Source organism: Lissotriton helveticus, chromosome 3_1 (genome assembly GCF_964261635.1).
Source record: "Lissotriton helveticus chromosome 3_1, aLisHel1.1, whole genome shotgun sequence".
NCBI classification, from domain to species: domain Eukaryota; kingdom Metazoa; phylum Chordata; class Amphibia; order Caudata; family Salamandridae; genus Lissotriton; species Lissotriton helveticus.
In genome coordinates, this window is record NC_136061.1 from 1184264260 (window position 1) to 1184280852 (window position 16593).

Consider the following 16593-nt stretch of genomic DNA (forward strand, 5'->3'; position numbering starts at 1 on the left):
TAAAACTGTTGCTGAATTCTGAATATTTGGGGTACTATATCCGTTTTCAAATTCTTGAGGAGTAAACCCTGATTGCTACCTTGTATTGTTTCAATTTAGGCTTCCATTATTAAAATTTTCACTTGTTCCAGGTTGCACATTTGGGGTCCCATTAGCATGTCGGGCGGATCACCACCGCCCGCATGGCGGTGGCGATCTGCCTGACATTTGTGCCCGTCCGCATGCCAATTCCCCCAGCCATATTACTATGGCGGGGGGGAACCCGGCGGACGGAAAGACCGTCCGCCAGTTTTCCACCGGTAGGCAAAACCGCCCAATTGCCTACCGGGCGGAAAAGCAGTTAATATGGTGGCAGTGTCTGGTAGACACCGACATCCATATTATGATGAATGTGGGGTTATGACTTGAAAGGCAGGCAGTTCTTGCCATTGGGGGCCCCTAGCGGGCCCCATGGGATTCTGGGGGGTTGAGGGTGCACATGGGGGGAACCTATGGTACCCCCCTACAGTTCCATGCACAACATGGCAGGCACCGCGCGGGGCCTGCCCCATTGTGCATGGAACTGCACGACATGCCTTTTTGGCATTGTGGCGGGCAGTGCTGAGAGCACCGCTCGCCTCAATGTCAAGAATGCAGGATGCGCCCGCCAGTGTGGCGAGTGCATTCTAATGTCACCCAACGGACCCCTGCACCAATGGCGGGCGGTCCCAATCTACAAAAGGATCTTAATGATACCCTTGGTACAGATGTATCTGTAACTGAAATACCCATTGGAACAGCCATGTCAGAAGCATGATAATTCATTTCAGGAGGGTCACTCAGTTTGGGACAAGGAAAAGATGGAAACCCCTGCACCATTATTTGTGGTGGATCAAATTGTGTCTCATTTGGGACAACATTCAGCTGCAGAATTATTAGTTTGAATCTGAACCAGGGCTGTATGAAGCAGTGATCTTGCTATCAGTTCTGAAAAACTTCCACGAACTGTACTTATTCCAGTAGGTACAATTAACTTGTGAACAGAATTTCCTTATAACCCAGACTTGTTAAGCGGCACAACAGGTCCAATAGTAACGGGAACAGTCAAAGTGTCTGGAGTACTTGAATCAATCAGGGTCATAGGAGCTGACATTTCTGTTCTCCCACTCACAGGAGAAGTAAGCATAGATTCCTTAGGCACCTCAGGCATTATAGGAGGATTAGGATTTTCAGCTGCTGGAGGATTCATCAATAAATTATTCAAAAGTTTGTCATTCTTCTTTCTCTGAATCAAATTTTTCTGTCTCTAAATGCTTTTTTTCTCTCTTCTCTTGTCCTTAGCAACTTCCTCAAACTCTAGCACCGGATACAGTCATGTTCATGTATTACATCTGCTCTTCACATTTTCTGTTGAGCATCCCATCTAGCTTCTGCATAATGATCCATAGTTCTCCTATACCTCCTTTAGAATTTCTCTTTGTCTTGCTGATGAGCAATGTGCTCCTAGGTATTTAAAGCCTCAATATCAGTTGATCTTACAGGGTCTTTCATTTTATACATTCTTTTCCTTAAATTTGATAAAACCCCTCCAATTAAATGTTCTATAACGGGAAAACTATAATTTCTCATCTTTCTCAGTAAGGTTATGCCAAAACTCGGGCTACACTTATGGATGTAATCCTTTGTCCATCATGATAATGTATCCTGGTGTACCCTCAGGTGGTACTTCTACCTTTGATTTGACGGGTATGGTCTCATCTTTCATTACTAATTTCTGCAATTATTTAATTTTTTTTATTTTATTCGGTTCTGTATTCACAAATTATTTCCGTAAATCCAGGGAATATTATTATCCCACAATTCACTTGTTCAGCAACCTTAACCAATGACAACGCAACTCTTTTGACGCAGTCAACCAATCCCAGGGCGGCTTTACACCAATCGACCAATCACAGTGTGACACACCGTGACTTCAGTCTCGCTTTCAGCAGCGCACCCTCGTTCACAGTCCTCTCCTGCAAGTTTTCCTCTGAACAATTTAACAAAACAATACCAGTTATAAATAAAACTGTCAGGTCCACTAAAGGATATCCACTCTCACAAGGTAACTAAACCCTCCTATAATCTTTTGCTTTATATGAAATCTCAAGTAGAAGGATTTCACCCTTAATTGATATAGTTATTCCCTGTGCACTTGAGATCAAACGTAACAGCCATTTACCATTAACACCCAAAGAGAACCCTTATCAAAGTGTTGTCATTAATGCCTCATAACCAAAACCACAATACAGCAGACAACTTACTCAATGTCTACAAAATGTAGACATCCCATTGGTAAATATCTCAAGATCTTAGGCTGTGACGGAACCATTCACAACTTTAACATTCCACAAAGCGCCACAATCATACATGGACTTTAACCATGGGGACTTTAATCACTTCACTCAGCGATTTAAAAAACTACTATCTTAAACAAAAGCCATAGTGGCCCTCACTCCTATTTATACTCACACTCCTTTGCTGCTACACGTAGACTTTATCCAGAGCGATACTCCATCAGCATTCCATCAAACCTTCTTTTTGCTGAACCAAAAATGATGACTCTTTTGACTTGGGCAAATGAATATTTTTGGCACCCTAAAATCACATTTTACTACGCAGAACCATAGCTCTGCAACAATGTTTTGTTGCAGCGCAAGCATGGTAAACTTTAATTATACTCCTTACTACTCTAACCATACAGCTAATTCACACATTTGAGATCAGATTTAGGTACACTACTCTCATGACCATGCTGGAGAAATAAAGAATACCAACAGGAAGAGCCAACCTCCAGAAGAAGTTAAGTCGGACTAGAATTATGTACACCACAAGCACTGCAAAAGCAACAGAGAACAAAAGAAGTAATACTTGATGCTCTGAAAAGAGCTTGCTGATTCTCCCTACAAGACATCTAAATTATTTGTAAAATAACACAGTTTAAATGGAAGAACCAACAAGACTCAATAATAGACTCAGGCAGGCAATAGATAAATTTAGTTATTGTATTAAAGATTCAAAATCCATAGCAATAAGCAATCTTTTGAGAATGTCAGTTTAGAATAACACAGCTTGCATTACAGCAATAAACATTTAGGTAAGGAATTATCAGATCGTTATTATAAAAATCAGTTTACAGAGTGCCACTACCATTAAAGCGTTCCTTGATGAAATATCGATGTTATAAATATAGACATACACAAATATCGACTCAAAAATATAGAATAAAAAATATTGACTCCTTATACTTAAACAGGTAAGTACAAGGATATGGCATCAAAAATATTGAAGGAAAAATATAGATCTAAAAATATCGACTTAAAAATATATATAACTTGAATAAAATATATTAAATATTATTAATATTTGTAATAAAATAAATTACATTTATTATATATTTTAACTGAATGTAACAAATAAACTTAATTAAAAAAAATATAAACACACAAATATAAAAATGTATACACATACATATATTTACTTAAATATAATTTATTAACTCTTGTCTTTATTTAATGTTTAAACTTTTATCAAAATTAAATATATACATATATCAATAATTTAAAATAAATAATAGCCATTTCGTAATGAATTTAAAGATTTAACTATTTAAAAAAAAATGTACCTTTCGCAATACAATAAATACAACAGTAGGGAAAGTGGTGGATAGCGGAGGGGTAAAAATTACTATTCCCACCCCAGTGAGTTCAACACTAGAAAAAATGCTGGATAGCGAAGGGGTAAGAATTACTATTCCCACTCCAGTCAGTGCAACAGTAGGGAAAGTGTTGAATAGTGGAAGGCTAAAAATTACTATTCCCACTCCAGTGAGTGCAACAGTAGGAAAAGTGCTGGGTAGCGGAGGAGTAAAAATTACTATTCCCACTCACACTGACCTGACAGCGGGGATCATAGCTGAGCGCACACCGGCTCCAGGAGGGGTCACAGCGCTTTACTGCTTGCTGCACGCAGAGGGGAAAAACCACGCAGCGCCGCTGGGTTCCTGATGCTGTAACTGGACTACAGCTCCCAGCCTGCTCTGCCTGCTCTGCAACCACACCGCTTCCTCTTCCTGTGGAAAGCGCCAGGAGGCGCACAAAAGGGAACAGCTTCCACAGAGGAGCGGGGGTCATTACTGAGCGCACACCGGCTCCAGGAGGGGTCACAGCGCTTTACCGCTGCACGCTGCACTGACCTGACAGCGGGGATCATAGCTGAGCGCACACCGGCTCCAGGAGGGGTCACAGCGCTTTACTGCTTGCTGCACGCAGAGGGGAAAAACCACGCAGCGCCGCTGGGTTCCTGATGCTGTAACTGGACTACAGCTCCCAGCCTGCTCTGCCTGCTCTGCAACCACACCGCTTCCTCTTCCTGTGGAAAGCGCCAGGAGGCGCACAAAAGGGAACAGCTTCCACAGAGGAGCGGGGGTCATTACTGAGCGCACACCGGCTCCAGGAGGGGTCACAGCGCTTTACCGCTGCACGCTGCACTGACCTGACAGCGGGGATCATAGCTGAGCGCACACCGGCTCCAGGAGGGGTCACAGCGCTTTACTGCTTGCTGCACGCAGAGGGGAAAAACCACGCAGCGCCGCTGGGTTCCTGATGCTGTAACTGGACTACAGCTCCCAGCCTGCTCTGCCTGCTCTGCAACCACACCGCTTCCTCTTCCTGTGGAAAGCGCCAGGAGGCGCACAAAAGGGAACAGCTTCCACAGAGGAGCGGGGGTCATTACTGAGCGCACACCGGCTCCAGGAGGGGTCACAGCGCTTTACCGCTGCACGCTGCACTGACCTGACAGCGGGGATCATAGCTGAGCGCACACCGGCTCCAGGAGGGGTCACAGCGCTTTACTGCTTGCTGCACGCAGAGGGGAAAAACCACGCAGCGCCGCTGGGTTCCTGATGCTGTAACTGGACTACAGCTCCCAGCCTGCTCTGCCTGCTCTGCAACCACACCGCTTCCTCTTCCTGTGGAAAGCGCCAGGAGGCGCACAAAAGGGAACAGCTTCCACAGAGGAGCGGGGGTCATTACTGAGCGCACACCGGCTCCAGGAGGGGTCACAGCGCTTTACCGCTGCACGCTGCACTGACCTGACAGCGGTGATCATAGCTGAGCGCACACCGGCTCCAGGAGGGGTCACAGCGCTTTACTGCTTGCTGCACGCAGAGGGGAAAAACCACGCAGCGCCGCTGGGTTCCTGATGCTGTAACTGGACTACAGCTCCCAGCCTGCTCTGCCTGCTCTGCAACCACACCGCTTCCTCTTCCTGTGGAAAGCGCCAGGAGGCGCACAAAAGGGAACAGCTTCCACAGAGGAGCGGGGGTCATTACTGAGCGCACACCGGCTCCAGGAGGGGTCACAGCGCTTTACCGCTGCACGCTGCACTGACCTGACAGCGGGGATCATAGCTGAGCGCACACCGGCTCCAGGAGGGGTCACAGCGCTTTACTGCTTGCTGCACGCAGAGGGGAAAAACCACGCAGCGCCGCTGGGTTCCTGATGCTGTAACTGGACTACAGCTCCCAGCCTGCTCTGCCTGCTCTGCAACCACACCGCTTCCTCTTCCTGTGGAAAGCGCCAGGAGGCGCACAAAAGGGAACAGCTTCCACAGAGGAGCGGGGGTCATTACTGAGCGCACACCGGCTCCAGGAGGGGTCACAGCGCTTTACCGCTGCACGCTGCACTGACCTGACAGCGGGGATCATAGCTGAGCGCACACCGGCTCCAGGAGGGGTCACAGCGCTTTACTGCTTGCTGCACGCAGAGGGGAAAAACCACGCAGCGCCGCTGGGTTCCTGATGCTGTAACTGGACTACAGCTCCCAGCCTGCTCTGCCTGCTCTGCAACCACACCGCTTCCTCTTCCTGTGGAAAGCGCCAGGAGGCGCACAAAAGGGAACAGCTTCCACAGAGGAGCGGGGGTCATTACTGAGCACACACCGGCTCCAGGAGGGGTCACAGCGCTTTACCGCTGCACGCTGCACTGACCTGACAGCGGGGATCATAGCTGAGCGCACACCGGCTCCAGGAGGGGTCACAGCGCTTTACTGCTTGCTGCACGCAGAGGGGAAAAACCACGCAGCGCCGCTGGGTTCCTGATGCTGTAACTGGACTACAGCTCCCAGCCTGCTCTGCCTGCTCTGCAACCACACCGCTTCCTCTTCCTGTGGAAAGCGCCAGGAGGCGCACAAAAGGGAACAGCTTCCTCCGCGTCACGGACGCGCGCGGGCGGGCGGCGCCGGGCGGAGCCCGGGCAGAGGGCGGGCCGTCTGTGGCCGTCAGGGGACGGCAGAGGACAGGACAGGCCGTATCCCTAAGACTCACCACACGAAAATGGGTAAGAGAAAACTCCAGACTTCGATTACAGGGGGTACCAGCAAAGTCAAAATTGCTCGCAAATCACATGCTTCTGAAAGCATTTTGACGTACTTAACATCAGCGGTGGGGAAGCTCAATAAAGAAATTGCTGAGACAGAACGGGAACTGGGCTTGGAAGGTGTAATCATAGACTCTAATGAGACAAGGATACCCCTAGAGCCAAATGTAATCATCACCTCTACACACGATATCGCTTCTACCTGCCAAAATATAGTGATACACCAGGACCCTACAGTGGCCCCTGAGACTCGCGAGTGTTCTCATATACCGGAGGTGGAAGCCAAAATTTATAAAAGCAGAAAAAGAGGCAGACTCATTAAGGCACAAACCATACGGTATAGAGCTAGCACCAAAGCACGTCAATTCTCAACCAAGCTGGAAGGTTCAATTACAAACATGCTAGAAAGGGTACTCACAGATACCATTGAAACTATGTTGATTAAGATCTCCAGTGACATAGTAGAAACGTTGAAAGACTGTGTATCTGGTATCCTAAATAAATGCGAGAGAATGAACTCATTGGTGCTCCAAAAGGTGACGGACCACCTCGCTTTAGATCCACAACAGACATTGAAACACCATTACCAACATATGGAGGTGTCCTGTAGTGCTGACCCAGTACTTGTGCCGCTTAAGCCCACCACAAGTCTCACAACTTCTACCCTTACGTCTAAACCTGCGGATAAAACCCCCCACTTAACCCGTCAGAATAGCACTGATCCTATAAATACCCCCAGACCAGATTCCTGAGAAGAGGGTGCCGTAAAGACAGCTTGCCCTAGAACGAGTAATGGTCAATACCTTAAACCTATGGTCAATCTACCCCCAGAGGCAACACCGTTCGTGGCAGTACTGGTCAATGTACCAAGGCTTAAACAAGGAGACTCAGAAACACAATCAACCCTCATGGAAAATGTAAAGAGTTGGTGCGATAATAACTGCTCAGGACCTAGAGACATTTCTACATTCATAAGTCTAGCGAGAAGAGTTTCCTGGCTGGGTCCGTCCGCAAAACGCTTTTCTGACGACTGTGTCATCATTAATTTTAAAAACCCACATGTTTGCACAAGGTTATTTTGGGACGGAACAAATATCGCTCATGGACAAATTCGTGCGGTTCCTTTAGGTTTTTTCTACCCCTGCCCTGCTCAACAAAGTCCCTGGTTGATTAAAAATACCAAGAAAATTATACCACGATCCAATGTGCATTTAGCTAACTGGGCTACCGAACCTTTAAATTCCCTTTTGACTCACAATAATAACAAACCTGCGGCCTTGTCTTCAGGCCCGGAACTCAGAAACAGTTTTGATGTTCTATCAAACCTTGACACAAACATCTGACTGTCCACGCAGAAGGGGGTGGAGGATCAGCCCGGAAATAACATTGACACTCGAAATGTCAAGCTAATGACATGGAACATATCTGGTCTTCAAGCCAAAAGGGAAGACACGATTTGGCTGGAAATTATTAAGCAACATGATGTGGTTGCGTTACAAGAAACTTGGGACACTGAATGCAATTTCTGGGTTGAAGGTTATACATCTTTTTTTGTAGCTGCACAAAAGTCGTCTAGGGGTAGGAGCAAGGGAGGCCTCGCGCTCTTAATCTCAGTTAAACATATGGAGGTGATGAAAATGCTAAATGTTAACTCTCCCAACTGTTTAATATTGGAGGTTCAAAATAACTCGGGGGAGAAAATCCTTTACGTAAATTTTTATAATTCCATAGAGGGTACACAAGGCAGTGAAAATATCCTCATGTTGACAGATTTTTTAAATGATTACAAAAGGAGTCAAACTACATTTGTTCATTATATCCTTCTTGGTGATTTTAATACACACATATGTCATCTTAATTGTTATCATGATGTTTGTTTGGAAGATGATTATTTGACCCACCCGCATTTTGAACACTCTGTTAAGGGGGGAGCTTTAGAAGAACTGCTGATAAATTTAGACATATCAGAACCCGTCTTTGTGAATAATAAAGACAGAGTACCAACATATAGTGCTAGGGGGAGCAATACTATCATTGATTTTATTTTTGGGTCACCCAGTATACTTAAAAATGTTATCTCTTATAATGCAATACAGACGGCATTTAGTGACCACAATCCGGTTATTATGGAATTAATTAACACAAATCCTACCATAATAACTACCGGACCACATTTAATTTATCCTACCGTAATCCGGGCTCATGATCAAGGTAGACGAGTTAAATGGTCTAGAGTTATTCCCAATGATTTTTTTAATGATTTGTGTGACAAAGTAAGTCTAGAATTAAACATCTGCAGAGACCCATTGACATCAGGAGGGAATGTTATTAAAGCCTTTGAAGTTATCTGCAAAAATGTTGCCATGGCACTTACGTGCAAACCTAATAACAAGACACGTAAAGCGCAAGGGTGGTTTAACACTGATTGTTCCAAGGCACATAAAAACTTATTAGAAGCCTTGAAATGTACACCGCGTAACAGAGCAGAAGTGTCAAAATGCAGGAAGGAATATAAAATCACGACTGAGGCACGTAAAAGAGAAATTAAAGACAAGGCCTGGGAATCACTATATGATAAACTTACACTGAGGGACAGTGCTAAGTTTTGGGCTGTAGTGAATTCTCCATTGTTTAATGGCAGAGATAATGAAATACTGGAGGCTAACATCACCGAGAAACAATGGCTGGACCATTTTGAAACTATCTATGGCAGTAAGATCCTTATAACTCCTTTCACCCCTATTGATTTTATAAATCCAGACACCCCACTAAGAATCACGGTGAAAGAAGTACAAAATGCCATAGAAAACACGGCTGGTGGTAAGGCCCCCGGCCCGGACGGGGTTCCCGCCGATATGTTCAAGACACACTCTCATGTGTGGTCCGTAGTTCTCGCAAATGTTTTTAATTTAGTCTGTATGGATAACTCTAACATTCCTACTTCTTGGTCACACTCGATTATTATACCAGTTTTTAAGAAGGGTCAAAGGGGTGACCCAAGGTGTTATAGACCGATATCGTTGCTCGACTCGTCATTCAAGATTTTAGGCAAAGTCATCTTAAACAAAATTAATAAATGGGAAAAGGAAAATGAAAATTTATGTAATACCCAATATGGGTTCAGGGTGGGGAGGGGTACTGAGGAACAGTGTCTTAACCTGTATATGACCATTTGTAAATATACTGTTGCTGCTAGGGGGGCAATCCATCTGGCATTTATGGACTTGTCCACAGCGTTCGACCTAGTCAATAGGTCGAAACTGTGGACAATACTTTTGGAGATGGGTTTGGACCCTGCTTTGGTTAACTTCCTGGCCTATTTGCACAGTGATCTGACCGCCTCAGTGCGTATGTCATCCGATGGTAAATGCACTGCTGGGTTTAGATCAGCCAGAGGGGTAAGACAAGGGTGCATTTTAGCACCCATGTTATTTTCACTGTATATAAATTCACTGTATTCAGCTCTATCAACAGTCACACCGGATATACCTAGTATGGGTGGGTCCCCTCTGCCCCTACTGATGTATGCCGATGATACGGTCCTCATTGCCAGAACCCCCAATGGACTACAGTTACTCCTTGACACTTTTGGGGCTTTTATGCAGAAATTGGATCTGGTTGTTAACATGGAAAAGTCCCACGTTATGTCAATTGGGAAAGGCAAGGATAATACAAAAATCTTGAGATGTAACGGTGTGACATTGTCTAAAGTAAAGACATTTACTTACCTTGGTGTAATTTTTGATAATTTAGTCACCTGGACCCCCCAGATCGCTAACAAAGCGATAGCTGTACGAAGATCTTTTGCAGCCATACTAAGTTTCGCCAAGAGGTTGGGAGGGAAACCTATTGAAGCCATTCTTTCCCTATATAGAGCAAAAACTCTGGCTCTGGCCAGATATGGGGCCGGGATTTGGGGTTATAAGAACTTAGCCCCAATTCAAAAAGAGGAGAACAGATCTATGCGTTCTCTATTGGGTTTACCACAGTCCACTCCTTCGTTCTCTGCCCACTTGGAATTGGGGCACGGCCATATTGAGGATCTCCTTAACTTGGCTCCACTATTGCTATGGGTGAAAGTATGGCTGAACCCTACTCTGTCATTGAATCGAAAAATTATCACCGACTGCATGGGGAGAGATAGAGCAATGGACATTAAATGGCTGAAACATATTAAATTCATAGCTACACAATTAGGTCGTCCAGAATTGTACTGTAACCCTGAAAGACTCAGTAAAGATGATGTTAAATGGATGAAAGCCCAATTTTTAAACCATAGAAATACTAACCGGGAAGCTATGGAAATTGAAAAAATTACAGTAAGGGCTCACTATATGGTAATTTCTATCTTGACCATCCAGCCATACTTAACTGTAGTCAATAGACCATATCATCGTTGGCTATTGACGAAATTCCGGTTTAATCAGATGCATCTTCTTTTGGGTGAATACCTGAAATGGAATAAGCCAAGGGACAATGCCCCGTGTAAATGTGATGCCTTTAATGACCAAGACTTGACGCACTTTGTATTTTTCTGTCCCTTTTTTGTCGAAGGGAGGAAAAAATATATTTTACCACTACTGAGGGACAAGGGATTTATGCAAGTGAAACCCGCGTTGTTGTTTTTACAGCTTATGGAGACCCCCATTGTAATGTTTGGGGTTGCCAACTTTCTAGTAGCGGCGTTGCGTGCCAAACGTAAAAGATTGTTGAACACCACAATGATGGAATGTGTTTTGGAGTAGCTAAAGTTTGGTCTGATTAATTTTTACCATCATGAGCGGTTCATTTTCATTTTTTCCCTGCTTGTTCACAACGTCAACAAGAAGTAACAAGACAATGAAATTAGTTATATAATCAATCTGATGGTTTGCAGGGTATTATAAATTTTAAACTGTGCCTGATTACCTCCCACACAACTGTTTCAACTGTTTTTAACTGCTTTTTAACAATTGTTTGTGAATTTTAAAGTTTTATCTGTGAATTTATGTTGATTATTTATAAATATGTGTGTAGCATACTTTTATGATTTTAACTAATCGAATAAAGTATTTTTGACTCTGACTCTGACTCTATTCCCACTCCAGTGAGTGTAACAGTAGGGAAAGTGCTGGATAGCAGAGGGGTAAAAAATACTATTCCCATTCCAGTGAGTTCAAGAGCAGAAAAAATGCTGGATAGCGAAGGGGTAAAAATTACTATTCCCACTCCATTCAGTGCAACAGTAGGGAAAGTGTTGGATAGCGGAAGGGTAAAAAAAAGTGTCGGATAGTGGAAGGCTAAAAATTACTATTTCCACTCCAGTGAGTGCAACTGTAGGGAAAGTGCTGGATAGTGGAGGAGTGAAAATAACTATTCCCACTCCAGTGAGTGCAACAGTAGGGAAAGTGCTGGATCGCGGAGGCGTAAAAAATACTTTTCCCACTCCAGTCAGTGCAACAGTAGAAAAAGTGCTGGATAGTGGAGGAGTAAAAATTACTATTCCCACTCCAGTGAGTGAAACAGTAAGGAAAGTGTTGGACAGCAGGGAACAAAAATTGATAATAACATTTAAAGAGTTAAAAAAAATAAACAATATAAAAAATAAATAAACAATATTTGCAAAATATCAGATTAAATATATTAAACATTAACATGAAATATATTAATTACATATAATAAAAATGTGGAACTTTTATCTATAAAAATATATGAATTTATAAATAATATGTATTTAACAGAAGCAAATATTAATAGACAAGAATGTTTTTTAAACATAAATGTATTTATTGTATTTCCTACCCTATAACACCACACCAATAAATAAAACATACAACATTTTTATTTTCATTTATTTACATAATTAACATAATTAGTCATGAATTTAAAAGTTATTATTAATAAAAATAATTCATAAACATTGATTGAATGCACATTCTTTGACACTGTATGCACATCACACACCTAAAATTAAGTACACAATTATCATATTTAATTACTAATTAATATTTTCAATTAATTAACAACTAATTATTAATGAATGAATTAGAAATAAATTACTTCTCACCATATTCACCTGTAAACGCCATAACACACGCCTAAAATAAAAACACAATTAACATAACTGATTTCCAATTAATTATTTAAATTAATTAACAGCTAATTATTAATTGATCAATAAAAAACTAAATTCCTTCCCACCATTTTCACATATAAACAGCACAACACACACACACACACACACACAAATATTAAAAAAATTAACATAATTAATTGCCAATTAATTAATTAAAATTCATTAACAACTAATTATTTCATAATTGATAAAAAATAATGTACACATTCAACACTATAACCTCTCAATTAAAAAATTATTAATAAATGAAATAAAATCTATACATTTACTATAATTAAAAATGTCCCCACCCTATTCCCCCATAAACCTACAACGCGCTACGGTACTAAAAACACAAAATTCAAAGAAAAAAATGTATAACTACTCCAAACATTCAATAAATCTTATATAAATATAAATAAATTACTTCCCATCCTATTCCCCTATAAACCCACAACCCACTACGGAACTAAAAACGCAAAATAAAAACAAAATATTCTAATAACCACAAAAAATATTCAATAAATCTTATATAATTAAATTACTTTCCACCCTCTTCCCCTATAAACCCACAACCCCCTACGGTGCAAAAAATGTAAAATTCAAACATTTTATTTTTAAAATCTACAAAACTTTTAACACATATAATAAAAATACAAACAATTCTTATACAAAATATACATGCATACACACATAAAATATATATTAACAAACATGACATTAATACAAAATTGATATTTTTTACATCTATATGTTTGCAAACGATATTAAACATTTCGATATTTTTTACATCGATATTACTTACCCAAAGTCGATACTCTTCACCATGGTATTTTGGCTGTTGATATTCTTGACCCACGCTATATTAGTGTAATTAGATATTTTGGCATCGATATTCTGTCTCTGCATCCATTAAAGGCAGAAGGATTGTTATTTGTCTAACTGCTCAAATCCTACAAGAAAGGGGAAAGTAGTTACATTTAAAGTCCATTAAGGGCGAATCAATTAGCATAAAACAAAATAAATAAAGGAAACTTGATCAACATAACGTCCAGGTCTCAGAGTAGGAAAAGTCAAAATATATTGATATCAATATCAAACTTTGGGCCCCATTAGGATGGAGGACGGATCACCCCCGCCAGGCCGGCGGTAGCCACCGCTGGCCCGGCGGGGGCGATCCACCCGCCATCCACACCTAAAAGACCCTCCGCCATATTTGCATGGCTAGGGGGTCCGCGGCGGACAGGAAGACCATCCGCCGCTTTTCCGCCAGTTGACTCGTCGACCGGGTGGAAAACATGCTTAATATGGTGGCGGTGTCTGCAAGACACCGCCATCCATATTAGGATGATGGCGGAAATCAGCCTTTTCATGGCGGCCTTGCCGCCATGGAAAGGCATGCGGTCTTTGCTTTTGGGAGCCCGTTGTGGGTCTACAGGGTGTTGGGGGTGGGGGGTGCACATGGGGGTACCTATGATACCCACCTGCTGTTGCATGCACAAGGTGGCAGGCACCTTGTGCATGCAAATGCATAACGTGCATTCCCAGCATTGTGGCGGGCGGTGCTGTGAGCACCGCCCTCCACAATGCTGGGAATGGGGGATGCCACCGCCACAGTAGCAGTGGCATCCTAATTGCAGGTACGGGACCACTGCACCCCTGGCGGTCGGTCCTGCATTCCGTTACGGTGCCAGCCCGCCATCGTAATGGACCCCATAGTGTGATAAATCATTTCCACTAGGTAATATGTAGAACTTTCACCAGACATAATTACATGGAATTTGCTAACGTTATAAGTAACCTACTAGCACACTTTTTCTCAAAATTCATATAAATATATAATTTTCTAAATTCACACTATAAAATTTGTTTTTCACTTTTCATACATTATAGAATTTCCAGTATTATTATGCAAAATTTCAAGATCGTACCTAGTTTCTACCAATTTTTGCTCCAACATTTCTAAATGGTGCATTCTGACAGAAGGCATTAGAAGCACTAGGCCACTTTATTAACAGCCCAATTTCATAAACAACATGTTCATAAGAAATTCTCATTAGTGCAACTCATTTTTATGTATTAGTATTGCAATGTGTGTATGTTTTCTTCATCTTGCATTTTAAAGAAGCTTTTACAGTGCTTCTACTACACTTGTCTCAGTTTCATGTGTTACTGTGTCTAACGTGTGTAAAATACACTTTCAGCTTTTCGTGTCTTTAATCGGTAAATGATTACCCCTTTGGGGCCAAGATGTGATTGTAGTCTCGGATGTCAAGAAAAGAGGCATGAAAGAGAAGCAGTGAGGAGGACAGGGTCTACGCCTATGGTGTCCTAGAAGCACACAAGAGCATTAAATCCATTCCTGACTTTCACAGTATCCACACAAGATACATTCACATACAATTGTTCTAAATGAAGAGTGTGTATGACCCGCCAATGATTAGTCTGTAAATAAGTCATGCAGCCATCCCATCTGAACCAACGTTGGACACTCCTGATCTAGGGGGGTACTGTCCAACCCCCATTGCAGTGGCCCTTTTCTGTTAGCAAATTTGCTGATTTGGCTTTGCTCTAAATTCTAGTAATGTGTACCTCATGGCTAATATAAAGAGCGTACATAAACACCTTATGCTTCTAGACTCCTGATTTAACATTTTAGAACTTTTATCTGTTACTGGCTCAAAATGGTGTCCGTTAAATGGCACTCCTTTAAAAATCTACCTTGTGTTGTGAATAACTGTATTCAACTCTTACCCTTCTGGCATTCAAATTGATACCGTCCATGCACACAAATGAGCACATTTACATACTCAAAATTATGGATAGGTACACTAGCACATCATTAGTCATTGAGTACTGAAGGTTGTACTACATTAATTTCTATGCTGTTCTTCTCGCAGGTGGGGCACTCTGCTGTGTCTGTTCTTGGGAATGACATCTGCCCAGCAGGATTTTTCTGCCCTCCTGGGTCCAGATCTCCGGTCCCTTGCCCAATCGGTTCTTACTCACCTGCATCAGGTCTGACTACTCAAGAACAGTGCCTCCCTTGCCCTGCTGGCCGGTACTGTAATAAGGCGGGGATCAAAGACTTGTCTCAAACAGGATTCTGCTCTGCTGGGTCAGTATCTCTTTTCTTTTGTTTCCTAGTGATCCTGATTTTTTTGTACGGCCATCTAGTTCTTTATTAGAAGCAGAACTGCATGCAAAAGTCATGTTTAAGTGCTAAACCCTTCAACTTTTGGACGGGCACAAGATAGCAGGTAATCCAGCCTGGCCATATGGCCTAGCGCCTTGCATGTAAACCAGATGTAATGCTGTATAGTTAAATTTAAGATGTGGTTTCAATAAAGGCATGTCTAGCCTCTTACTGGAGGCCATTTTTCACTTCAAGGGATTAAGGCATTTAAAGAAGTTAGAAGACACAAACGAGTGTTGTTAGGACAGTCAAGCAGAACAAGCATGTAACAGTATGTCTCCATGTAGGGAGGTTTAATTGCAACGTATTTCTGTCTAAAAGGCAAAGACCTCGAATCTCCGATGACCAGTGGCGTTCTCACCTTTCCAGGTCCAACTACAAAACCAAATATTGAGAGTGATACAGGGGAAGATGTTGTCTCCAATTTAGCTCTCCTGCACCGATTATGAAAAATATGGAATGAGGAGCTCTCCTTCCCTTTCTATGTCTGTCTGTCCTGTTAATGGAACAGGTCACCTGTTCCATGAATCGCCTGTCGCCTGTTCACTGAATCTGACCTAGATGTTGACTTCATATTAATTTCCTCCTATGGTACACATGAACCGCATCAGAGTCCAGCTCTGTTTCAAATCCATTTCTTGTGCTGTCCAACCTGCTTCTGGTTTTTTCAGCTCCTGGTGTTCACTCTGCTCAAGTGGCAGCTTTCAGGTACATACACAATATGGGTTCTTACCCGAGCAAACGAACATCAGCGATGTAAATTCAAAGAAAAACGGTATAAAGGGATCAATCAAACATTTATTTTCATTCAGAGAACAATTAATTACCATGAATATCCCAATTCTTATTAACAGCAAAATAATTTCCCCTATTCCAACTTATATACGTGCCAAGTGACTGGGCAAAGC

The 16593-nt window shown here is 42.4% G+C and overlaps 1 protein-coding gene across 1 annotated transcript in view; it reads left to right on the top strand.

Annotated features, from left to right (window-relative positions):
• LOC144824222 (uncharacterized) overlaps positions 1–16593 on the top strand; it is a 652050-nt gene that overhangs the window by 86161 nt on the left and 549296 nt on the right. Inside the window, exon 10 of the mRNA XM_078683370.1 lies at positions 15390–15607. Coding sequence (XP_078539496.1) covers positions 15390–15607 — 218 coding nt within the window. The remainder of the gene's footprint in view (positions 1–15389; positions 15608–16593) is intronic.